The 20,935-nt window shown below is 42.0% G+C and overlaps 1 protein-coding gene across 2 annotated transcripts in view; it reads left to right on the top strand.

Moving 5' to 3' along the window:
* Positions 1 to 20,935, top strand: part of cnot4b (CCR4-NOT transcription complex, subunit 4b) — a 40,917-nt gene that overhangs the window by 15,317 nt on the left and 4,665 nt on the right. Inside the window, exons 2-12 of one of the 2 annotated variants that reach the window (XM_044343239.1) lie at positions 724 to 962; positions 2,448 to 2,645; positions 4,586 to 4,672; positions 4,768 to 4,869; positions 4,965 to 5,090; positions 5,867 to 5,982; positions 7,439 to 7,642; positions 7,959 to 8,016; positions 8,187 to 8,442; positions 9,575 to 10,162; positions 17,644 to 17,880. In XM_044343239.1, coding sequence (XP_044199174.1) covers positions 789 to 962; positions 2,448 to 2,645; positions 4,586 to 4,672; positions 4,768 to 4,869; positions 4,965 to 5,090; positions 5,867 to 5,982; positions 7,439 to 7,642; positions 7,959 to 8,016; positions 8,187 to 8,442; positions 9,575 to 10,162; positions 17,644 to 17,880 — 2,146 coding nt within the window. In that variant the 5' untranslated portion in view covers positions 724 to 788. Of the gene's footprint in view, positions 1 to 723; positions 963 to 2,447; positions 2,646 to 4,585; positions 4,673 to 4,767; positions 4,870 to 4,964; positions 5,091 to 5,866; positions 5,983 to 7,438; positions 7,643 to 7,958; positions 8,017 to 8,186; positions 8,443 to 9,574; positions 10,163 to 14,283; positions 15,300 to 17,643; positions 17,881 to 20,935 lie in introns of those variants that run through there. The other variant, XM_044343241.1, reaches the window with a different exon arrangement.

Here is a 20,935-nt window from a genome sequence, read left to right as displayed (position 1 = left end):
GAGGCCTTGTCAACCTGCTTATGGAGTACCAATAATGTAGCAGGAAGAGATCTACAGCCCTCACACGGTGTTTAGGTAAGTTCAGGTTGGCTAGCAAACTGTTGATTTCACTCATTTGCATCCCAGCATGCAAAGTGCACCTGGCTAAGGGAGTTGTTTAGCTCAAACAAGTAGAACACAGATCACATTCCCACCACAAACAAGCCGTTACTATGTTCAGAGCTCCCTAAATGAATCGCATTCAACCAGACTAAACAGACTCAGTCCAATGTAAACACACAGACGTCATACACACCTTGTTACAATCAGCAGAATTCATATGAAAAGGATTCAGATCTCGCCTCATAATCATCAGATTCAGACTTTTCTTAGTCATTGTTGTATGTACAGTGAACAGGAACTGCTAGTAGCAGCATGAGTTACACCATGCAGATGTGCTAGGATGTAAACAAAGCTATCGGCTGAAAACACAGAAGTGTAGATGTCATCGAGGTCAATCCTCAATAACTTCTCATTAGTTGTGTTACTGACGATCCACAGGTCATGATCAGGATATTGAAGCCTCCGTGGTGCCTTGCACTCCTTGACAGTGGACCAGAAATTTACAAGCTGAAGTTAGGGACCATCTCCAAAGTGCGTGCAAATGGGGACAAGGGAGCTCTTCAGTTGTGTCACATTTCTCTTCATGATGTAGCTAAGCTCTCGTTGACCTTTTTGTTTCAGCGTGTGCAGCTCCTCCTGTCCCTGTCCTGTGACAGCAGCGCAGTCCAGCAGTGTGGAGTCGTAGGATGTCCCGGAGCCCCGAGGTGAAGGACGATTCGATGGAGTGCCCGCTGTGTATGGAACCACTTGAGATCGATGATGTCAACTTCTTCCCCTGCACCTGCGGATACCAGATCTGCCGCTTCTGCTGGCATCGCATCAGGACGGATGAGAACGGTCTCTGTCCCGCCTGCAGAAAGGTAGACCTCAGTCTTGTCTGAAGCCTTGTTGGGCCTGGCAGAGTGAGCATCAAGACAATGACTTCAGTCCAGCTGACTGCAATTCATTCATCTCATTCTTTCCAGCTTTAATGCTCAGTCGTGATTGACTCATTTTTCAGTTCTTTGACTGTTTTATTACTTAATCATTTCATCTATAAAATGTCAAAATGGATGATGAAACAGGAGCAGTCAGATGAGCAGACAGGTTGGAAACAAACCTCCAGGTTATACAATCTTATCTGATAGAGAGCAGTAAAATGACTTGAAGTGTCTGTTGAGCTCAGGGAGACTCTGGAGGGACTGCTGTGACTGGCTAGTCAAGGGTCACATGACAGAAGAAGAGTCGTCGTTGTCTAGTCTACTTTGCAGTAGCCAGGCTAACTTGTGTATTTTTACCATAGACTGTATTTAGAAGGTAACCAGTGAAGAAGAGCATTCATTTATGTTTATACTCATATTTTTAACAGAAGGATCTATTACATATTTATTACTTATGTGTAATACACTTATTTATCTTTTATGTACGATGCCACACTTATGCAGCCAATGTGCAATATAGTGTATATCACACTATTTATTTATCTCTCTCTCATCTTTCTTCCCCTCTCTCCTTTTTCATTTTTTTAACAATTGTAAATATTTATTTTGTACTCAATTGAAACTAGCTGGAAGAAGCCAAATTTCACTCCCTTCAGTGTTTCCACCTGCTGTATCGCAGCACATGTGACAAATGTGGAAATAGTTGGATGATACGTATCATCTGAGCAGCCACACATTTCTCTGTTCTCTATTTCTCTGTTTGGTGTCTTCAGGTTAAGCTAACCCGTTGTTGCTAACTTTGGAGCTAACCTCCTTCACTTTTCCAGCAGTTGAAACAACAGACGTGACTTTTCTTGGTCTTGACAAGCTGCAGCATTTATTAACTGAAACACTGTAGTACTGTACATTTACTGCCAGACTGACAACTCACTGCTAACCTTTTCCTCTGCTCCGCTTGAGTTCACTGTCACTTTTCTGCTGCTCACATTCGCACAACCGCCCACTCGCTAGCTACGCTACCAGGAGTTTCCCAGGCAACGATACAGAGGTTAACTCATGATTCGATCAAACGCTATTGATTTCTGAATGAATGGGTATTTTGCGTTATTTTGGACATTAAAAAAATTTTTTTTTTTTGGCCTGGCAGGGGTTCTTGTTGGCCTGGTGGCCTTCAGGCCTGCACTATTATGAGGGAAACACCAGCTTGTGTACTTCCTTTCACACTTCTGTCTTCATTTGGAATCCTTTCTGACTGATCTGAGTCATGATGGTGGCAAAATAAAACTTCTTCAGCTTCAATTGACATTTCCATACACCCACTGTTGACTGCAGTTCCTATCCTACACTGATGATATCTTAACGGTGATGAAGTTTGTGACTGTGCCTTGGTGTGTGTGTGTGTGTGTGTGTGTGTGTGTGCTGCAGCCCTATCCAGAAGACCCTGCTGTGTACAAGCCGCTGTCACAGGAGGAACTGCAGAGGATCAAGAACGAGAAGAAACAGAAGCAGAATGAGAAGAAGCAGAAGATCACAGAGAACCGCAAACATCTGGCCAGTGTCCGAGTGGTCCAGAGGAACCTGGTGTTTGTAGTGGGGCTGTCCCAGAGGCTGGCTGACCCTGAGGTGATACTAAACACACTTACAGACACACGCACATGTGTTTTTTGGTATATCATGTGCAGAATAAGTGCTATTTGAATGAAAGGGGATATAATTCTGCAGCAGCAGTTCAGTTCTGCCAATATCTCCCACACTCAGCACCAGCGTGGTGTCAGTGCCTGATGGCGTCTGTGATGATGTCATGTGCCATAAATATCCTTCAACATATTAATCATCTTTCAGGCTTAAAAAAAATCTAAACTGCTTCTTCTTACTGTTCAGCTGCTAAAATCCAGTAAGAGACTCAAGTCTAAGTCATGACTTGATTCCATATCTCTGATTGGTTCAGTGGACTTTGGGAACAGGTGGATGCAGCGTGAAATCTCGTGGTGGGCGACCGCATCTCGATAATCAATGTTTTTAATAAAAAGTGGCTTTATATATGCGTTCCCACCTGTTTTCACACTATCATACAAGATAACATGAAGCCAAGAGAAAAGTGTCTCATGTCTCTCTCTGTGTCTCTGTATGGCTCTTTGTGTTTCGGGAGGAAGAGGGTGGGAGGCTGAGCAGGCGGGACAGCTTCAGTCACACAAAGGCCACAAAGAAATGTCCCCCCCCCCCCTTCCACTGTCAGCTTACTGCCAAAACTGAGCAAAATGTTCAAACCCAGTGTCCTGCGAACCACTTTAGCGCACTGACACCAACACAAACACTTCCTCTGGATTCCAACTGTCTAACTGTTGCTCTACATTCAGTAGATGATTCATGTTTTGGGAGAAATAATGTACAACTGCTTTGTTGTTTTCATAATTGGACTGTTTGCACATTTCCAACAGCATAGTTTGTACTTCTTTCCTTGAAAAAGCCTTTTTTTGCCTCATCTAGGTTTTGTGATTCATCCCCTTTGAACAATAGTCTCAGATTGAAGTTACCTGGAGGCTAAGCTGTTCTCTACAGGGGTGAACACTCAGCAGTAAATCAGAGGTGTCGATCACAGTTAATGCCACAGCAGTGTAGGATGGATGGTAGGCAGTCGTACAATTACATAGTTGGTTGTGCAAAGATTAAAACACTGACAAGATGACACCATATCCATGACATTTAGACTAGTTACATTGAATGACTGAAGTTAGGAGTCATTATTTTTGTATTATTAGTGCTAAGTTGGAAAATCTGAGCTTTCAGAAACAATGTTCCAGTTGTAATTACCACATTGAATGCTATTAATGAGTCCGAAAGCTGCTCTGATTATTATGTATTTCTGATTGACTGGAAAATGAAATTATTATTGTGAAATAAAAGGACTAGGAAAAATGGAAAAAAAAAATAAACAAGGGGAAAAATCTAAATGGAAAACACACACAAAAAAAAAATGATGTAACAGTAAATTCTTAACATGCGGGCTAGATAGTCTTTTTGGAACGGAGCTTTGCAAGAATATTTCACAAAATGGATAAAAGGTCCAGCAATGTGTTATAATTGAATGTAGATGAAGGAAATCAGCGTGTAGACTGACAAGTAAGAAATAAGCGATCACAGGGAGAGTCAGAGGAGATGTGTTGAGACCTGAGAGAGTAGCAGCCATGCATCATTTTGTTGTCTGTGAGCTGCTGTACACTTGAAGAAGAATAAGAGATGGCTGTGTTTTAATGTTGCTGTGGCATTGTATTTGGATAACTCATTTTCAGGGAGTGAATTTAAACTGCTAGTGTAGAGAGAAAACAAAATGCCGAAACAGCGTTTTCAGATTGATCAGCATTAGCTGCATAACAGTTCAAACCTCTGCTGTTGTTTGTTTTTTTTGAATCATGTGATGCTCCCTGCATTACCGTTCAGATTCATCCCTGTGTGTCTGAAAACACACATCAAATACATTAAATTGGATCACTAAAGTAATAATAATAAAGATAATTATGATGAGCGATGATGTCATTGAATTCTGTCTCTTTTGTGTCTCACAGGTTTTAAAGAGACCAGAATATTTCGGGAAGTTCGGGAAGATTCACAAAGTGGTGATCAACAACAGCACGTCATACGCTGGTTCACAGGTGAGGCCCTCCACTGCTAACAGCAGCTAATGAGGATATGACAGACAACCACAGTGATGGATCCGGTGTTTAATGATAGTTTTGTTTTTCCCCAGGGACCCAGTGCCAGTGCCTATGTAACATATATTCGCTCCGAAGACGCTCTCAGAGCGATCCAGTGTGTCAACAATGTAGTGGTAGATGGGAGAACACTGAAGGTATGTCGGGAGGATAGAAGTAGTACATTTAGTGTCTGCAGAGGGTTTACCAGCTTCTGTCTGAATACTGAGGTGATTGTTTTTATGTTTTACAGGCTTCTTTAGGAACAACAAAATACTGCAGTTACTTTTTAAAGAGCATGCAGTGCCCCAAACCAGACTGCATGTACCTGCACGAGCTCGGGGATGAAGCTGCTAGTTTTACAAAAGAGGAGATGCAGGTAAGATGAGGCAGGGCAGTGATGCGCGAGACCTTAACCCTACTTGATTAGAAGACACTACTAGCTCGATTGATGCAATTTGCATCAAAAATTGCAGACATGATACACAAGTTTACAGTGATAGCAGTATCTCCAATGTTACATAAAGTTCCATGAAAGAATAGAATAGGAATGATAGAAAATATAAAAAAAAAACTGCTAGTAGCCAAAGCAGCATGACTAGTCATGGTGGAGATTCATCAATATGGAAGAAGAAAATAAAATAAATAGAAGCGTAAGATATGGTGCTTAGATAACTGTACTCACTGTCTCCATGACAACATTATAGTCAAGTCTAGTCAAGTCCATATTTATTTATATAGCCTGATATCATAAATGACAAGTGTCTCTAGAGGTTTCATAGTCTGTACAACAAACAGCCCCTCTCTATACTTACACATTATACTTCCTGTTTAGAATGTCAACATTATATACAGAATACATGTCATTTTACAGGGACGATGCACATGAATGAACGCCACTGTAAATGTGCCAGTGTTAGCCAAAAGGCATATTTTCAACTATACAATATACAAATATACATATACATATTTATACATATGAAAACCCATCGACATACAGGAAAAACATTCAAATAATTCCTGAACTTTGTTGGAAAACTCAACATGTATGGTACTACTGCATCACTATCATCATCAACCTGTCTGTTGGTGTTTGTGTGTTTATATGTAAACATACAGCAGGTCCTTTCAATCCCTTCTCACTTCTGTTTCCAGGCAGGAAAGCATCAAGAGTATGAACAGAAACTGCTACAAGACCTCTACAAAATGAACCCCACCTACCTAGCTGTGTCAGGGGACAAACCAAAGGGCAAAGCCAACTCTTTACAGAGGTGTGTGTGTGCTGTGTCTTCACTTCACTACAGTAGTAGATGCAGACAAGAGATGAATGCAAGATAAAGTTGAATAAATGAATCATAACAAATGTAGATGCTTCCATACAGAACACAAAGGCCTGGTTTTCAAGTTGTGTTTCATCAGATTTGCACCTCTGTTCACCTGGATTGTAATCATGCATTGAGAAGTTGTGGTATTTTAACTTGTGTTACAGCTGAGGTTGTTTTTTGGACCCAAAGGCAGACACTAGAAAACAGATGGATGGATGAGAAAAAGATGGTTTCATGAGCAACCTTTGGTTATGGAGGGTAAAAGGGAGGAGGGCTGGTACTGGCAAGGGGGCAGGCAGGCTGGAGAGGGGTTGTGTGGCAGAGAGGGGCAGGTGGCTGGGTGAACTTGGCGTGGTGTGGCTGGAGAATGAGCTTGCAGCTGAAGACCAAGTTGACACTGGAGACCACTAAGGTGACTGAACAATCTGGCGATGAGAGGAAGGAGAGCAGGAGTATTTGAGCTGAGGCTTGACAAGTTGATTGTAGACAGGAGTGGAATTGAACCCAGGTGCCAGGTCAGGCAGGCCACGCCCACACACACACACACACACACACACACACACACATAAGGACAGACAGGGGAAGACGGAAAAAACAAAAACACAAGGAGAAAAACCAGCCAGAGCCCTGACAACTTGTCCAACAAGAAGACACTGTTCACTGAAATAATTAAAGGAAGAGTTCACAAAGTTTTAACAGTCAAGTGCCCACTGAGAGGGCTCTAATCATTCCTCCTGTTCATACTGGATATTAAAAGATCCTTCAAATGTGCTTTCAATGTAAGTGATGGAGGCCAAAATCCACAGTGTGTCCACACAGTCATTTAAAAGTTGATGTGAAACTTATATTCAGCTTCATCAGTCTGAGTTAATCATATCAAGTGGATATCTGACACATTTACAGTCTTTTTAGTATCAAATTCCCTCTTTGTGTTTCCTCAGACAGTGTTTCCCTGTTGAGCTGCAGGTGGAAGTATAGTAACAAAAAAAGTGAAAGATATCTACTTGATTTGACTCATTTGACAGCTGAAGCTTCATATTAGCTTCAGATAAATGTTTAAATACATTTTTGCACAGAAGTGCATTTTGTCCTCCATCATTTCCATTGTAAGGTCATTATGAAGGGATCTTCTAATGGTCAGTATGAACAGGAGGAATGATTACGGCAAGAAAAACAGGTTTCAATGTTCACTCGTACTGTTCTAAGAAAGGTTTGAAAAATTGTGAAGCCGTCCTTTAAGGTTCTCTTGCAGCAAGAACAGTTCTGAGTATTCCAATAGCAAGCTAATGATCATCTATTGATTATCCAACACAACCTTTGAAAGTAACAAAGCACAGTTAATATACAGTCTGAAATGTCACCTGATTGTTTCTCTTTCTTGTTTGTCTATGTGATGTCACAGATCCAACAGCTCCAGTAAAGACGGCTGGCTGTTGTTACAGCCTTCAAGTCAGACGGCCAACGGTCTGTCATCAGACCACAGGAAGAGTCCGCCGCTAGACGGGTCCGACTCTGAACACTTGACCCCTGAGGGGCCTGAAACTGACCTTAGCCTCGGCCCCGTACCCACCCTCTCCCCGTTCTCTTCAAACTGTGACCTTGCTAGGTAAACCACAATGCTTTTCATCTTCACACAAATCAAATGTTGACGGTGTGACAAACAAAAAAAAGGCATTTAAAGCAGAAGCATTCAACCAATGATTCAGTACTTAATTTATTTTTTCCTCCTCTCATTGTCTTAAAATGTGTTTTTTCTGCCTCATGTGTAACACTTCAAATCAACATTCATTAAAGTGCCTGGCTTGCCTTTCTAGTGTGAGGAACTAGCATGGTGATGATCACACTACATTTAAGAAGGGAACACTCCTCAGTCTTCTGGTGGGTAAATCTAATAACATTTTCCTTCTGCCTTTATTTTACAGCCCCAGCGACAAACTGCCAGACATCATCAGTATAGGCAATGGTGAAACCTCTCAACTGGTACGACTCTACTCTACGAGCCTAAGACTCTACGTCTTGTATTTTTTCTGCATCATGAATGTTTTGATCTTAACATATGTATAGTTGTAGTGAAACTAGAATCTCCATGACACCATCAGATTCAATTCAGGATGAATGTTGTGTGATCTCTCCTCTCTTGTGTCCTGCAGCTCCAGGGCAGTGACTCTCCATCGCCCCCTCCTGGTCTCAGTAAGCCCAGCCTGGTGGTTCCCATCAGTGTCACTTGCCACACGGCTCGCTCTCTGTTTGAAGGGGCTGCTGCAGAGTCCCAGTCCCTGTTCTCAGACAACAGTAATTTCAGGCATCCTAACCCCCTCCCCAGTGGACTGAGCGGCTTCCCTAGCTCCACACACAGCAACGCCGACTGGCCCACAGCACCAGAACCACAGAGCCTCTTCACCTCAGGTGGGCCTGACAGACGGAAAACAGGAACCAGAAATGATATCAACTATTATTTTATCCATTAGTCAGCTTCATAGTGCATAACATTTAGGTTTTATTGATATTTTTGGAACCATACTGAGCAGTTTTCATGGTGGAAAAAAGTATTAAAACTTCCATAACATGTATAATTCAGTTCACCACTGTGAACAGTATGTTCCAAATGCTACACAGTAATTGTCACAGGTAGGTTTCTGTCCATTAGGTTGTTTTTGAACATAAAAATGTGAAATGCAGTGTGTAAAAGTGGAAAGGAGGTTTTGCTCACTGCATTCACACATACCAGAAAAGAAATTCTTCTACAAATGTTAAATAAGCATAACATATTGCAAAGATTTGAAACAATGTAAGCAAGCCTCTAAGTTCACCTGATTTTCAGAATGGAAATGCAGCTTTTGTCAAGCTGTATGAACAACGTCCAGCCAGTTTACAGTGAAGTACTAATATAATGCAGTTTAGAAACGATTCATTTCATTATCGATTAATCTGTAGTTTATTTTTTCCATTATTTCAATCATCAATCAATCAATCAATCTTTATTTATATAGCGCCATATCACAACAGAAGTCATCTCAAGGCACTTTTCACATAGAGCAGGTCAAGACTGTACTCTTTAACTTACAGAGACCCAACAATTCCCTCATGAGCAGCACTTGGCGACAGCGGTAAGGAAAAACTCCCCTTTAACGGGTAGAAACCTCAAGCAGACCCCGACTCTTGGTGGGTGGCCATCTGCTTTGACCGGTATTTGATTAGTTGTGTGGTGTATGAAATGTCAGAAAATCCCATGGTGAAGTCCTCACATATGTTTGCCTTGATCAGCAGTCCACAACCCAAACCCATAGTCCTGCAGGACTAAAGAAACCAGGAAATATTCACATTTGAGAAGCTGGAATCAGAGTATTTTAGTATTTCATACCTCAAAACAATTATTTGTTTATCAAAATAGTTGGGGATTAATTTAATAGTTGGCAACTAATTGATTAATCAACTAATCGTTGCAGCTGTAGCAGTTATTCTTACAGGTTATTTATCTAGATATTAGGAGTAAGTTTAATCAAGTAAAATCTGTGTGTGTGTGTGTGTGTGCGCGCAGATACCATCCCAGTGTCGTCGTCCACAGACTGGCAGGCAGCATTCGGCTTCGGCTCGTCCAAACAACAGCAGGACGACGACCTGGGCTTCGACCCCTTCGACATCACCCGCAAGGCCCTGGCTGATCTCATCGAGAAGGAGCTCTCTGTGGAGGACAGCTTCACCTCCCCTCTGTCACCCGGCTCCTTCCCCCACAGAGCCCACGGACCCCTGCTGAAATCATTGCCTAACAAAAGCTTCGGCCCCCCGGGAGGGCTCCCGCTCCCCAACCACCTCCCATCCAACAGCGGCCTCTCTCACCACTACTCTCAGCTTCAGCACCCTCACCGGGGAGGCTACAGCTCCTTCAGCTTTCCCTCTCACCCTTCATCATCTTGTTCATCATCCTCCTGCTCCTCCACCACCACCTCCTCCTCCTCCTACTCCTCGGCATCTCGTCAGCCCTGGATGGGTTCCGGCTCACACAGTAACTTTGTACATTTGAACCACACAGTTAGTCCAGCAGTCTCCACCTCACACAGCAACTTCTTGGACTTGACAGTGCTGCCAGGACCTCACAGTACTGGGCTGGGAGGAATCCCCATCACAGGTAAGACTGAAGAGGGGAGAGGGGAGATCTGGGGCCCTATTTACACCTGGTATTAACATGTGATCTGCATCTGGATACATTCTCTGGATAATGACATCAGATCCATGGGTCTTTGCATTTACACCTGGTATTAAAATGCTTTCTCGATATCTCAAGTGTGTCCACATTGTGATCAGATCTCAATATGCAAATTAGCTGGGTGGAGACTTGTTAACAAATATGACGCGCCCCACGCCAACGAAACCGCTGCCACAAATGGACATCATTGATTTCTAAAACTTTTTGTGAGGGAAGACTTCTAGCTGCTGCTACTACTCGTAGTTTTTGTGGGGCTTGCTTTAGCCTTTCAATTTACTGGGATGAATTTTTTTTCTTATGAAAGTGATCAGGCTGTACAGATTGGCTTTACACCTGGCTGATATGCAGTCACAATGTGAGCCTGACCACTTCCAGCTACGGTCTGACTGATCCAGTCACATGTGTTCTGAGTGCATTTACACCTGCGTTAACATGTGTTTTAATGCCAGGTGTAAATGGGTAATTGTGTGTAACTGGTCATGTGGATTACAGGTGGGCATAAATAAACTATTTCAAGGTCAAATGTAAGAAAGTTACAATTTTTCAACTATCTGAAAGGAAGGATGTGTGATGATATCGTTCTTATTTTGTAGACGTTTATTAGACGATGGCCATCGGGTCCATTCCATATACAAAGATGGTCTGGGCAACGTACCACTGTCGGTGCACAGCTTATATGGGGTTACACATCTGTATCTTATCACATGAATAACATAGGTTTTCCATGGGCACTAGGTCAGTTGGGAGCCATCCAATCAAGTGGTTGACAGCTACCTCACCACATATTATGTGTCACAACATACCACATCTGGAACAGTTCCAAACTTGACCATAAACCCATTATTTGTCTTTAAAGGTCCCCCCAAGAAGGGCCATACCATATTACCTAAAATGACATGCAAATTATGGAATATTTAGGTCCCATGTCCAACATCCAAAATCAGTGAAATACATAGGGTCAGATAAAAGTCATACTAACACTATCTTAAAACAACAGTCAGGAGCCCAAATGAACATTGAAACAGAGTTTTCTTTCCATAATCATTCCTCCTTTTCATACTGACCAGTAGAAATCCTCCCTCTGTGCAAAAATGTATTTAAAAGTTTATCTGAAGCTAATATGAAGCTTCAGCGTCCAAATGAGTCAAATCAAGCAGATATCTTTCAACATTACAGTCTTTTTAGTCCTTCTTTTTGTTACAACACTTCCACTGCAACTCAATTTTTGGTCATATCACACCACCCAGCACCAATTAATAAGATTGCCACACCCAGCCCGGCATTGTGTGCCAGTGTGTTATCAGCTATTATAACACGGTACCACCATGAAACTAGAGACCTTCCAGTGTTGTCAGTGCAACAAACCACAGTGCCTGTGCAGCAGCTGCCTTTCTAAATGGAACAAACAAGCAGCACTGATCATATGAATCAGCTTGACATCATACAGTTTTCATTCACTGAGGATTTCTACTGAAGCTGAGATAGAAAACAGAATGCAGTATATTCTGGTCTTTTCAGCTAATGCAGCATTCAGCTCTCCACGGTGATTGTTTCTGCATAGCAGGTAAAGATCTGGGAGCTTCCAGAAACAACTAATACATGACATAATGTTACTGCATTGCATTGTGGGTAAACATATGCCCATATATTGACCACTTGGTGGCAGCACAGCATTTACTAAAGTATTACAGCTGTAACATAGCAGGCTTGGTTTGGTCATAATGAGAAAGCAGCCAGTATGTTTCTGAGCATCTTTTCACACCACCAACAGTCTCATACTACTGCTTCATGGTTAACTTTAGCTCTAACACCTGTTTTGTTCGCTCATCCTCCAAAGAGCACTTAGACTTGACATGATCTGCCGTCACAAGGGGAACTGTTAGACGGATAAGAAAAGAGGTGAACAAAAGACTGAGAGATGTACTCATTTACAGAGCTCCTGTAATCATCCCTCACCTCTGTCCAGACTGCTCAGATCAAGCTGTTTTTCTTTAGCCCTGACAGGAAATGTATAATTCAGCGTAATCAGTGTGACCGAACAGTGACCATTAATACATTTTATTGAAAACCAATACATGCATAAAAGTAATGTGTCCAGTGTGTGATCACAATTTACTGTATTGACCTGATCACAGTGTTCTGCAAAATCCAACTCTATGATTTCAACCGTAATTTCTCATTATTAGATGAGTTTGACTGAAGGCAGTCTTGTTTTTAACTTTTCTCTTTTTCTTTCTTTCATTCTCTCTGTTTCCTCTCATCTTTTGCTCTTTTTCCTAAAACTACTTTATCATCTTTTAACTTTGGCACCTTATTTTTAGTTTTGTTTCATTCTTGGTATTTTGATAAAATATACGTTAATTTTAGTCACATTTAATTATTTAATTTGATTATTATTGATTATTTAATCTCAGTGTCCACCTACTAGCTTTTTCCAGAGTCTTCAGCAACAGCTCACAAACTCCATCTGTCAATGAAGACATTGAGATGTGGTTGAAAACTCTGTAAAAAGCTAGTGTGTGAACGTTGAGTCAAGTTTAAGCAACAAAAACTGTAATTGTTTGATGAAATCTGAGGATGGTGATTCAGATGTGTCTGAAGGAAAACAAGTGTGATATCAATACAAGGGGTAGGTTGAGCTCCGACTTTATTCAGCTCTATATATCTAGTTGTGGTATGGCAGTCTCTGTAGGACACACCTACACATAGCCATTACTACAATATGTCCCACATGGGATGAAGAGGAGTAAGATAAGAGACTGTGCAGCTATTTATTAAGACTTGCTTAAGACGTGCTCGGTTTTTTATTTGGGAAATGATAAAGGGTGCAAGTATTTTCAGTAGTTTCTGTGATATAAAGTATGCTTACAGCCATGTGAAGTGATTATGCTTGATTGTTTAATAGCACAATTTCCTTTAGTGCCCCTTGAGAACCATTATAAATTTTATTGTTTAAAAAACTGCACTCCAGCTTATTGAGAAAGCCCACCACAAACTTGAGCATTTCTGGTTATAATAATCATAATACATTTTTCTGGAGTCATTGTATCTGCTCTGCAATCAGCGTCAGCATCTACCCTGTGAATTCCTAAACCCCCACAGAACACACACCACTTTGTGTGAGTACCTCTTTGACTTTTCTTCATGTTAGTCCAGGACGTGTGTACCTGGCTGTTGCTTGCAACACTGTCCGTTCTCACTGGAAGGATTCTAACTTGAACTTCTTCAGTCTGCGCTCTTCTCTGTTCCTGTGTTCTCGTGGTTCTCCCAAGTGCTGTCCCAATTTTTGAAGCTCATATAGTGTCACATAATTTAGTATGACTATAATGTCTACTTGCAAATTAGCTCTGAAGTTTTCTGAGATGTGAGGGCATGCTAACAGGGCAAGTCAGCTCTAGCTAGCTCCTAAGATGAGCAGCTGGTCAATGTTCATGGTCATTCCAAGGAGAACAGACTGGTAATTTACCATTTGCAGTGATGTTACAGATCTCGCCATACTTCACAAAGAATTAATAAATATATTTAAATAAAACAAACAGATGCAGCATTTAACTTGCCGAGTTTGAGCTCCTAAGAATACAAGCTTGGTGCTCTCTGTATTGAGAAAGGCCCAGTGTATTAGGGCAGTTATAGATATATATGATATAGTATATACACCAGTGAAGTGTGGTAAGAATACCAGTTTAAGTATTACTTTTCTGTCTGCCTCAGCAGAGCTAAATGCCAATTTAATTTAGCACAGTCCATCTTTATTCAGCCCCCCCGGCTAATCATCAGGGGGAGGCTAGACAGGCAGCCATGTCCTGCTGGAGATATGGGAACAGATAAATGAGCAAAAAATTATGGATTTTGTCAGATTAACATAATGATTCAGCAGCGTCTGACAGCCTTTGCTTTGGTGTATTTTTTGATATGGTTGGGATAAATGACATACTTAATATGGCCAAAAGTTGCACCTGAACGGTGCAGCCATATGTGATAGTTGAACCGAAAACCAGGTGCATTCATGTGCTGCTATAACAGCCTCATTCTTCTGGTTTCAGGCTTTCCAGCAGGTCTTGCAACATGGCTGCAGGGATTTGCTCCCATTTAGCCACAAGAGCTTCATTGAGGTCCAACACTGATGTTGGTGATAAGGTCTGGCTTATCACCAAAAACTGGCATTCCAGTCCATCCCAGTGGTGTTGGATGGGGTTGGGGTCAGGGCTCTGTGCAGGCCAGTTAAGTTCTTCCACACTAAACTGGGAAAGGCATTTCTTTATGGATATGACACTGTGGGTTCATTGTCATGCTGAAACAGAAAAGAGACAAACACAAACTGTAGCCACACAGTTGTCAACAATAGTATTGTATGATGGAGCATTCAAGAGTTCCTTTGATTGGAATTAAGGAGCTCTGTATGCACACTGTCTGCAACCATGACCTTGTACATTCTCACACTCTTGTCTTTGCAGGAGTCGCCATTGCTCTCTGAAATTGTAGGGGTTAGTATTGATGAACCTGCAGTGAACACACAGGAAGGCCCATTCTTGAAGATGACAAAAGCAAGGGCACATGATGCACGTTACGTCTTTGTTAAAGCTTTCACAGCAGCTACTTGCTTCTCAGTTTTAAAAATAGAGTGGTTTTCTGGTTGCTGGTGTTTGAATGAGACAGAAGAGGAAGTGAAGTGAAGTGGCTCTTGGGAATCTTTAATGAAGCTAAGAATGTGGAATCATAAAACATTGGTTGTAAAATGGAAGCAAGCTGAAGAAGATGGGGCTGCATTGGCAGGCAACCTTGCTCTGATAGAAGTCATAAAAGACATCAGCTAATTCAGTGGTAAGTAATTCCACCCACTGAAGGAGTGGCTGTGGATAACTTGGTTCAAATTGATTTTGAAGGCAGCTTTCAGTCTCATGAATTAAACATGGCGGCACTTGTTTATCTGGGGATGCAAATGGCAACATAGGTGATGATGTTAATGCCAGCCATGCTTCCCTGCCTGACAGCCTGATTAAAATGAAAAAAGGGGCATGGTGAGGGCTAAGCAAACATCACAGGGGAATACTGAGGCTGGATTGTTTCTTCTTAATCAGTCATGTTTTTGGGGGTTAGTGCTTGACGGTGTTTAACTCAAAAGCTTAATATAATTAATGTATCTTCCTCAGACTTGGCTATGGTAACAACATCTCAACATTACACATGTAATAAATAATACTTCATAGCATTACCATAGTTTTCTTCTACTACTGAGCCATCTTTTAGGGAGCTAGCTGTGGGGATTAACGAGTAAGACGACCAACAATCATCCTGTCAATTAGTATTTATTATTCATGGAGCCATGGTAACTGGAAAGACTGTCTTCCTCGTGAGGCCTGCTGTCTGCAGTGTCTCATTAGATGGAGCTCTAAATGATTCTAGCTCCCAACCACAGCACAGCCATACTGCTTTTGGGCTGCAAGAGAAAACATAGCAGCTGAATAATTAGCCCACTTCTGCAGCCTCTCCAGTGTCAGGACTTAAACCAGCACTCCAAATGACCAGACCGCAGTTTTGACCACAGCTACAGAACAGCAGTCTGTAAAACTGGATGAGATATTAGATTGTGTTAGCACATATAATAAATTCAAATTATTGTTTGGTCACATAAAAGCACGCATGCAAGCCAAACATTCCCACTGCTGATGTAACATGTAGTAAGCAGCAACACCGAATGTCAACGGACAGTTTTATTTTTTTCCACACAGTTATGAATACAGTTCTGGGCTGTACTTTGTATACTGTATACTTTGAATTGCAGAGGCTGTGTTTAGCCACCAGAGGCCTACCATTCACTTTCACTAGCAAGTCAGGCGTTATCTGCTAGCATTGAAATGGAGTCTCACGGTCGATTTGTTGTGTGTACAAAAGAAAGTGATTGTTTTTGAGCTTTCAGCCAGTAGGTCGATCTCAAACAAGCAATTTACAAATATAAAATCTTGCAAGATGTCTACACTGGACACGTTTCAGTAATGTGTCACTTACATAGCTGCAACCTGAAGTGTCTTCTTAGGCTTCAACTCTATTTTCTTTCAACTTGTACACATAACTGAAATGATTGTGTACTGGACTCTGAGCCCACAGCAGCACTGTGATTGTATGCATCCAGTGTAAATGCCGATGGACTGAAGCTGTTGATGTACTGCTTTCAGCACCCAGCTAGTGTAATGAGAGTTAAGGTTCCTCTGCTCAATATTTGGCATAGTTTAGGTGTGGTATATGTGTCATATTACCACGTTTTGTACAGCTTGTTACCCTACAGTAGGAAGAACAATGAATATGAAATCCTACTTATGGCGAGCGTTAGAGATGGATATGTATAAAGACATAGCTGTCAGAGCTAACATAAGTATGTGGAGGCTGGTACAAAGGAGGACAACAGTCATCTGTCATCAGCAATATTTGTGTCGGGAGGGGGTGGTGCCAGCACTGCATGTCGCAGACAGAGGGTACAGTTAGCTTCACATGCTGCCTACTGTACCACATTCTGTTCTGGGTTCTGCCTTTAACCCAAGATGACATAAGCAAGATATCCCAGCTAAACATTACCTGTCCAACTGGGGCCATATTCACAAAGTATCTTACAACTAGGAGTCATCTTAAATGCTACTAAAAGTTCCACAAACCTGCTGAAAGTAAGGAACTGAGAGAACTCCTAAACTAAGGGGCGGGGTTGACTCCATTGCTATGAATGACATCATGTTTTATGAATAACCATACTCTCAATAACACACCCCCAGTGTTCTCTCAAACTGAGGAGCTACTTATAGGCAAAAAGCTTAGGAGCCCTGAAGCTTGGACTGACATGCCCTTTATTTTTAGGATTTTCTCCTAATTTGGCCAGTTAAGAGCTACTTTTACCCGTAGGACGTTTTGTGAATATGGCCCCTGGTCTCCTCTCCCTTCCTTTGCATTCAGACCTCCACCTTCCCTGGCCCCTAAACTAAGACCCAATCTATATCTTCATTCTAATATAAAATATGTATTTCTTGCTTCCCATGCTAGTGGTCTGTTGAAAATTAGGAAAATGTTTTGGATGAGTGTACATACATGTACCATATTGTTTCACTAATAACTGTTTAATTGTTTTGTATTTAAATATAAGGTTTTATATCCTCCAACACTGGAGGAACAACCACCAAATATTAAATTCCAGTAATGTTTGTCTTTGGTAGGAGAGCGTATAAATGTATTGCCTTAAAATATTTATAAATGGCATTATTTTAGAACCTAGTCCACATTGAGCCTTTGGTCTTTGATTACCAGCCCTTGACTGCGTAACAGAGCCCAGTACTGGGTTTTCTGGACTGATAGCATAATCAGTATATTGATAGTGGAGTATTTTTTTTCTAAGAGTTTCATCTCTCCCTGTCTCCATGCAGAAAACAGCAGTAGTGTAGAGAATCTAAATGTGAAAGAGTGGCAGGATGGCCTCAGAGCACTCTTACCCAACATCAACATCAACTTTGGAGGACTGCCCAACTCCTCATCTTCCTCATCGTCATCCTCCTCCTCATCCAGCATCAACCACACAGGGGCACCGGGGGGTTCTGGGAGTGTTTCTCACAGCCTGTGTTGGGAAGGCAGAGCCAGCTGGATGGACCCAGCCATCATCACAGGTACGACCTAGCACATGCTCAAGGGCAGTAGGGTTATCTAGAAATACAACAATAATGAGCTTTTGAAGTTAGTAGCTGATTCCAGGAGCAGATACAGTACTTCATAACCTTGCCAACAAATCCAAATACTGAAGATCAAAATTTACATTACTCTACTTAACTTTGACAGTTATGCAGTGCTGAGGAACATATATAATATACTTCCCCTGTGTCAGCAGGATTATCCATCAAACCACAAACACAACCTCCTTAAGTTCTCTTTCAAACCATGCTTGGTATCTCACTATGGGATGCTCCAGTACCACCACCTCTGTGAGGAGACAGACCAATCATCAGAGTTGCACAGGCCAACCCATGCCCCCTTTATAACCACCTGTGGCCCTCCCCCCCACAGCATTCTTGCTTTCTTTTCCCGTGAAGATCACTTGAGCTCCTTAGCTGCCCTGACATCCAGATTTCCACTTAGCTGTTCACTGACACAGACGTAAAGGAAGTCATCAAACGTGGATAACTGGTGTCTGGATTTAGATTTATTTTCGTTAAGAAAAGGGAATATTCATTGTTGGTTTAGGTGGTTGTTTTTGCGTTGTGGTGGACTTCTACTTGATTCAGGACACTTTACAGAACAAGCTAGCACGTCGAGGGAGTGAATGTAATTATTGCTAACCGTCAAGGTTGTTCATTAGCTGGCTATGGCTATCACCGCATCTGCTCAAAGGAACGCTGGTTAAAGGGGACCTATTAAACTCATTTCCAGCTCTATATTTTTATTCTGGGACTCCACTAGTATCACTTTACATGATTCACAGTCCAAAAAACTCCTTATGTATCTTATACTGGCCCTTTATGCAGCCCCTCAGTTCAGCCTCTGTCTCTAACAAGCATCTTAGCTCCTGTATCTTTAAGGCCCCTCTCTGATGAGCCCACTCTGTTCCTATTGGGCAGCTTTCCGGAAGCCTGCCGAGGGTTAGTCGTATCAGTCGTGTTAAGTTACCACTGATTCAAACCCAACATTTCCTGCTTCCCTGCAAATTAAAAGCTTTTGAATGACTAAATAGCAGAAAACTTTTATTGTGAAGAATTTACAGGAAATTAATAAGTGGAACTTAGTTAGCAGCACTTAAAAACTGAGTGACACAACAACATATGGACATATTTGGGGCTCTTTGTCCAGCGGATCAGTTAGAAATAATGCAGGGAGGGATAGAACAAACAGAAACAGCCACATTGAGATGTTTGAAGAGCTGCAGATGACCAGCTCACCTCCAACAGGTAAACAACTTATTTTACTTTGCCCTGCTGTGTAATATAAAAACACTCACAGCATGCCAGCTCCACTTGAGTCATGGCTCGGCGTGACTACCCCCAAAACAATGGAAAAATGTTAGCAGAGCGGAGCAGTAAACTTGTGCACTGTGCATTGAGCAGATGACCATATACAGAAATTTGTCACGAGTGATGTTGGCTTGGGCTGAAAGTAGGAAAAAATGTCAGAAACCAAGCATTCAGAGCAGTCTGAAGCGGGTGCTTTTTTGCTCACAGGGATTACTGCTACATACGTTAATGTTTCATTAATTTGACACTTTGGCCACGTTTAATATGAACATCTGACATTGTGATGTTATATATTTGACAGAAAATAAGGAAAAGCATGATAGGTCCACTTTAAGGATGTTGTGTCCCACTCTTGCCTAGCTGCTGGTGGGTTGACCATCTTACAGATGGACCCCCATCTCCTCTGCATCACTTGTATGGGAAGCATAAAGCATGCCCAGGCATCGCTCGCAGACTCCAAGTCTTACAAGCACTGCTACACCATGCTGGTTAGAATTCTTTAGCATTGCTTGTGAGTGTCTGCAGACTCAGAAGCCGACCTCTATTGTTCTCACGCCGCAATAACCCGGCTTCCTCTAGCTCTTGCTGTGGGGACATGGTAGGGGACCCCAATGCAGAATTTCCCCCTCTGTTCAGCCAGCTCCTCGACTCAGCTGAGGAGTGTGGTGGTGGAGAGGGAGACGAGGATGATGTTTAGCTTGGATCTAAACATCATCCTATATGTACGCGTCTTTGCTCGCGCACGCTTTTTCAGTTCAGATCAGATCAAAACTGTAGTTGTGGACAAGCTCAAGTCTGCTCGCAGTTCACAGTGGGAGACTCAAGTGTTCTTTCAGAAGGTGGTTGGTAGGTAGGTGGTTGGACGGCTGGATGGACCTCTGGAAATGTGTCAGACCACTGGGTGTATGATTCCTTTAGGACATGAGTTCAACCTGCTTCTCACCCATTTGTGTCAGTCTGTTGTTGTTATTCCCATGACATCACTGCCCAGAGATGAGGCTGCAACTGTAGTTCCATAAAATAGCCACAATAGATCATTGACTCACACTGAGTTACATGGGACTACATTTAAAAAACGTGATATTTAATGAAATTCATCTGTCTAATAGAAACACATTTTCACCAAAGCTCAGTAGTGTCTGCTTCACATTTAATCCTTATTGGGAGCATCATGAATCATTTTGTGCCTACAGGTGGTGATCTTGTTTTCATATGTGAGTAATGACACTGGCTTATTTCTACTGTATATGTAGATGAGATCATTGTTTTTAGGGATGGTCATGATGTGTCTTTACTTCCGGGTGGCATCCCAATGCTCAAATATTTGTTTTGGTTGAGCAGCATATTTATCTGGCCATTGACTGAATATACTTGTACCACTCCACCAATGCAGCATGCACATGGTGTTCTGTAGGTTGCAGCATTGTCCATTATTCCCACTATTCCCTGCTGTCCCCACCCCCTCTGGCCTGAGGCACAGCACCTCCCACTGGGAAGAAGTGATGCTTAACACCCGCCTTCAGGCCATGCAGGCTCAAGCTGACAATCTCATCCCACTCTGTAGTGTGTGTGTTTATGTAATGATGATGGTGTCTTTCTACTCTAAATCCTTTCTGCTTTTTGGTGAAGATTTTTGGCCCATTTTGTGCCCCATTTTTCAGTGATCTTCAATTTTGAATGATAATGAATGCTCCAAACCAGAATAAGGAGATTTGAGAGG

The sequence above is a fragment of the Thunnus albacares genome, chromosome 23 (assembly GCF_914725855.1).
Source record: "Thunnus albacares chromosome 23, fThuAlb1.1, whole genome shotgun sequence".
Taxonomy (NCBI): Eukaryota; Metazoa; Chordata; class Actinopteri; order Scombriformes; family Scombridae; genus Thunnus; species Thunnus albacares.
The sequence above is the reverse complement of the archived record's forward strand: the minus strand, read 5'-3'. Positions and strand labels throughout refer to the sequence as shown.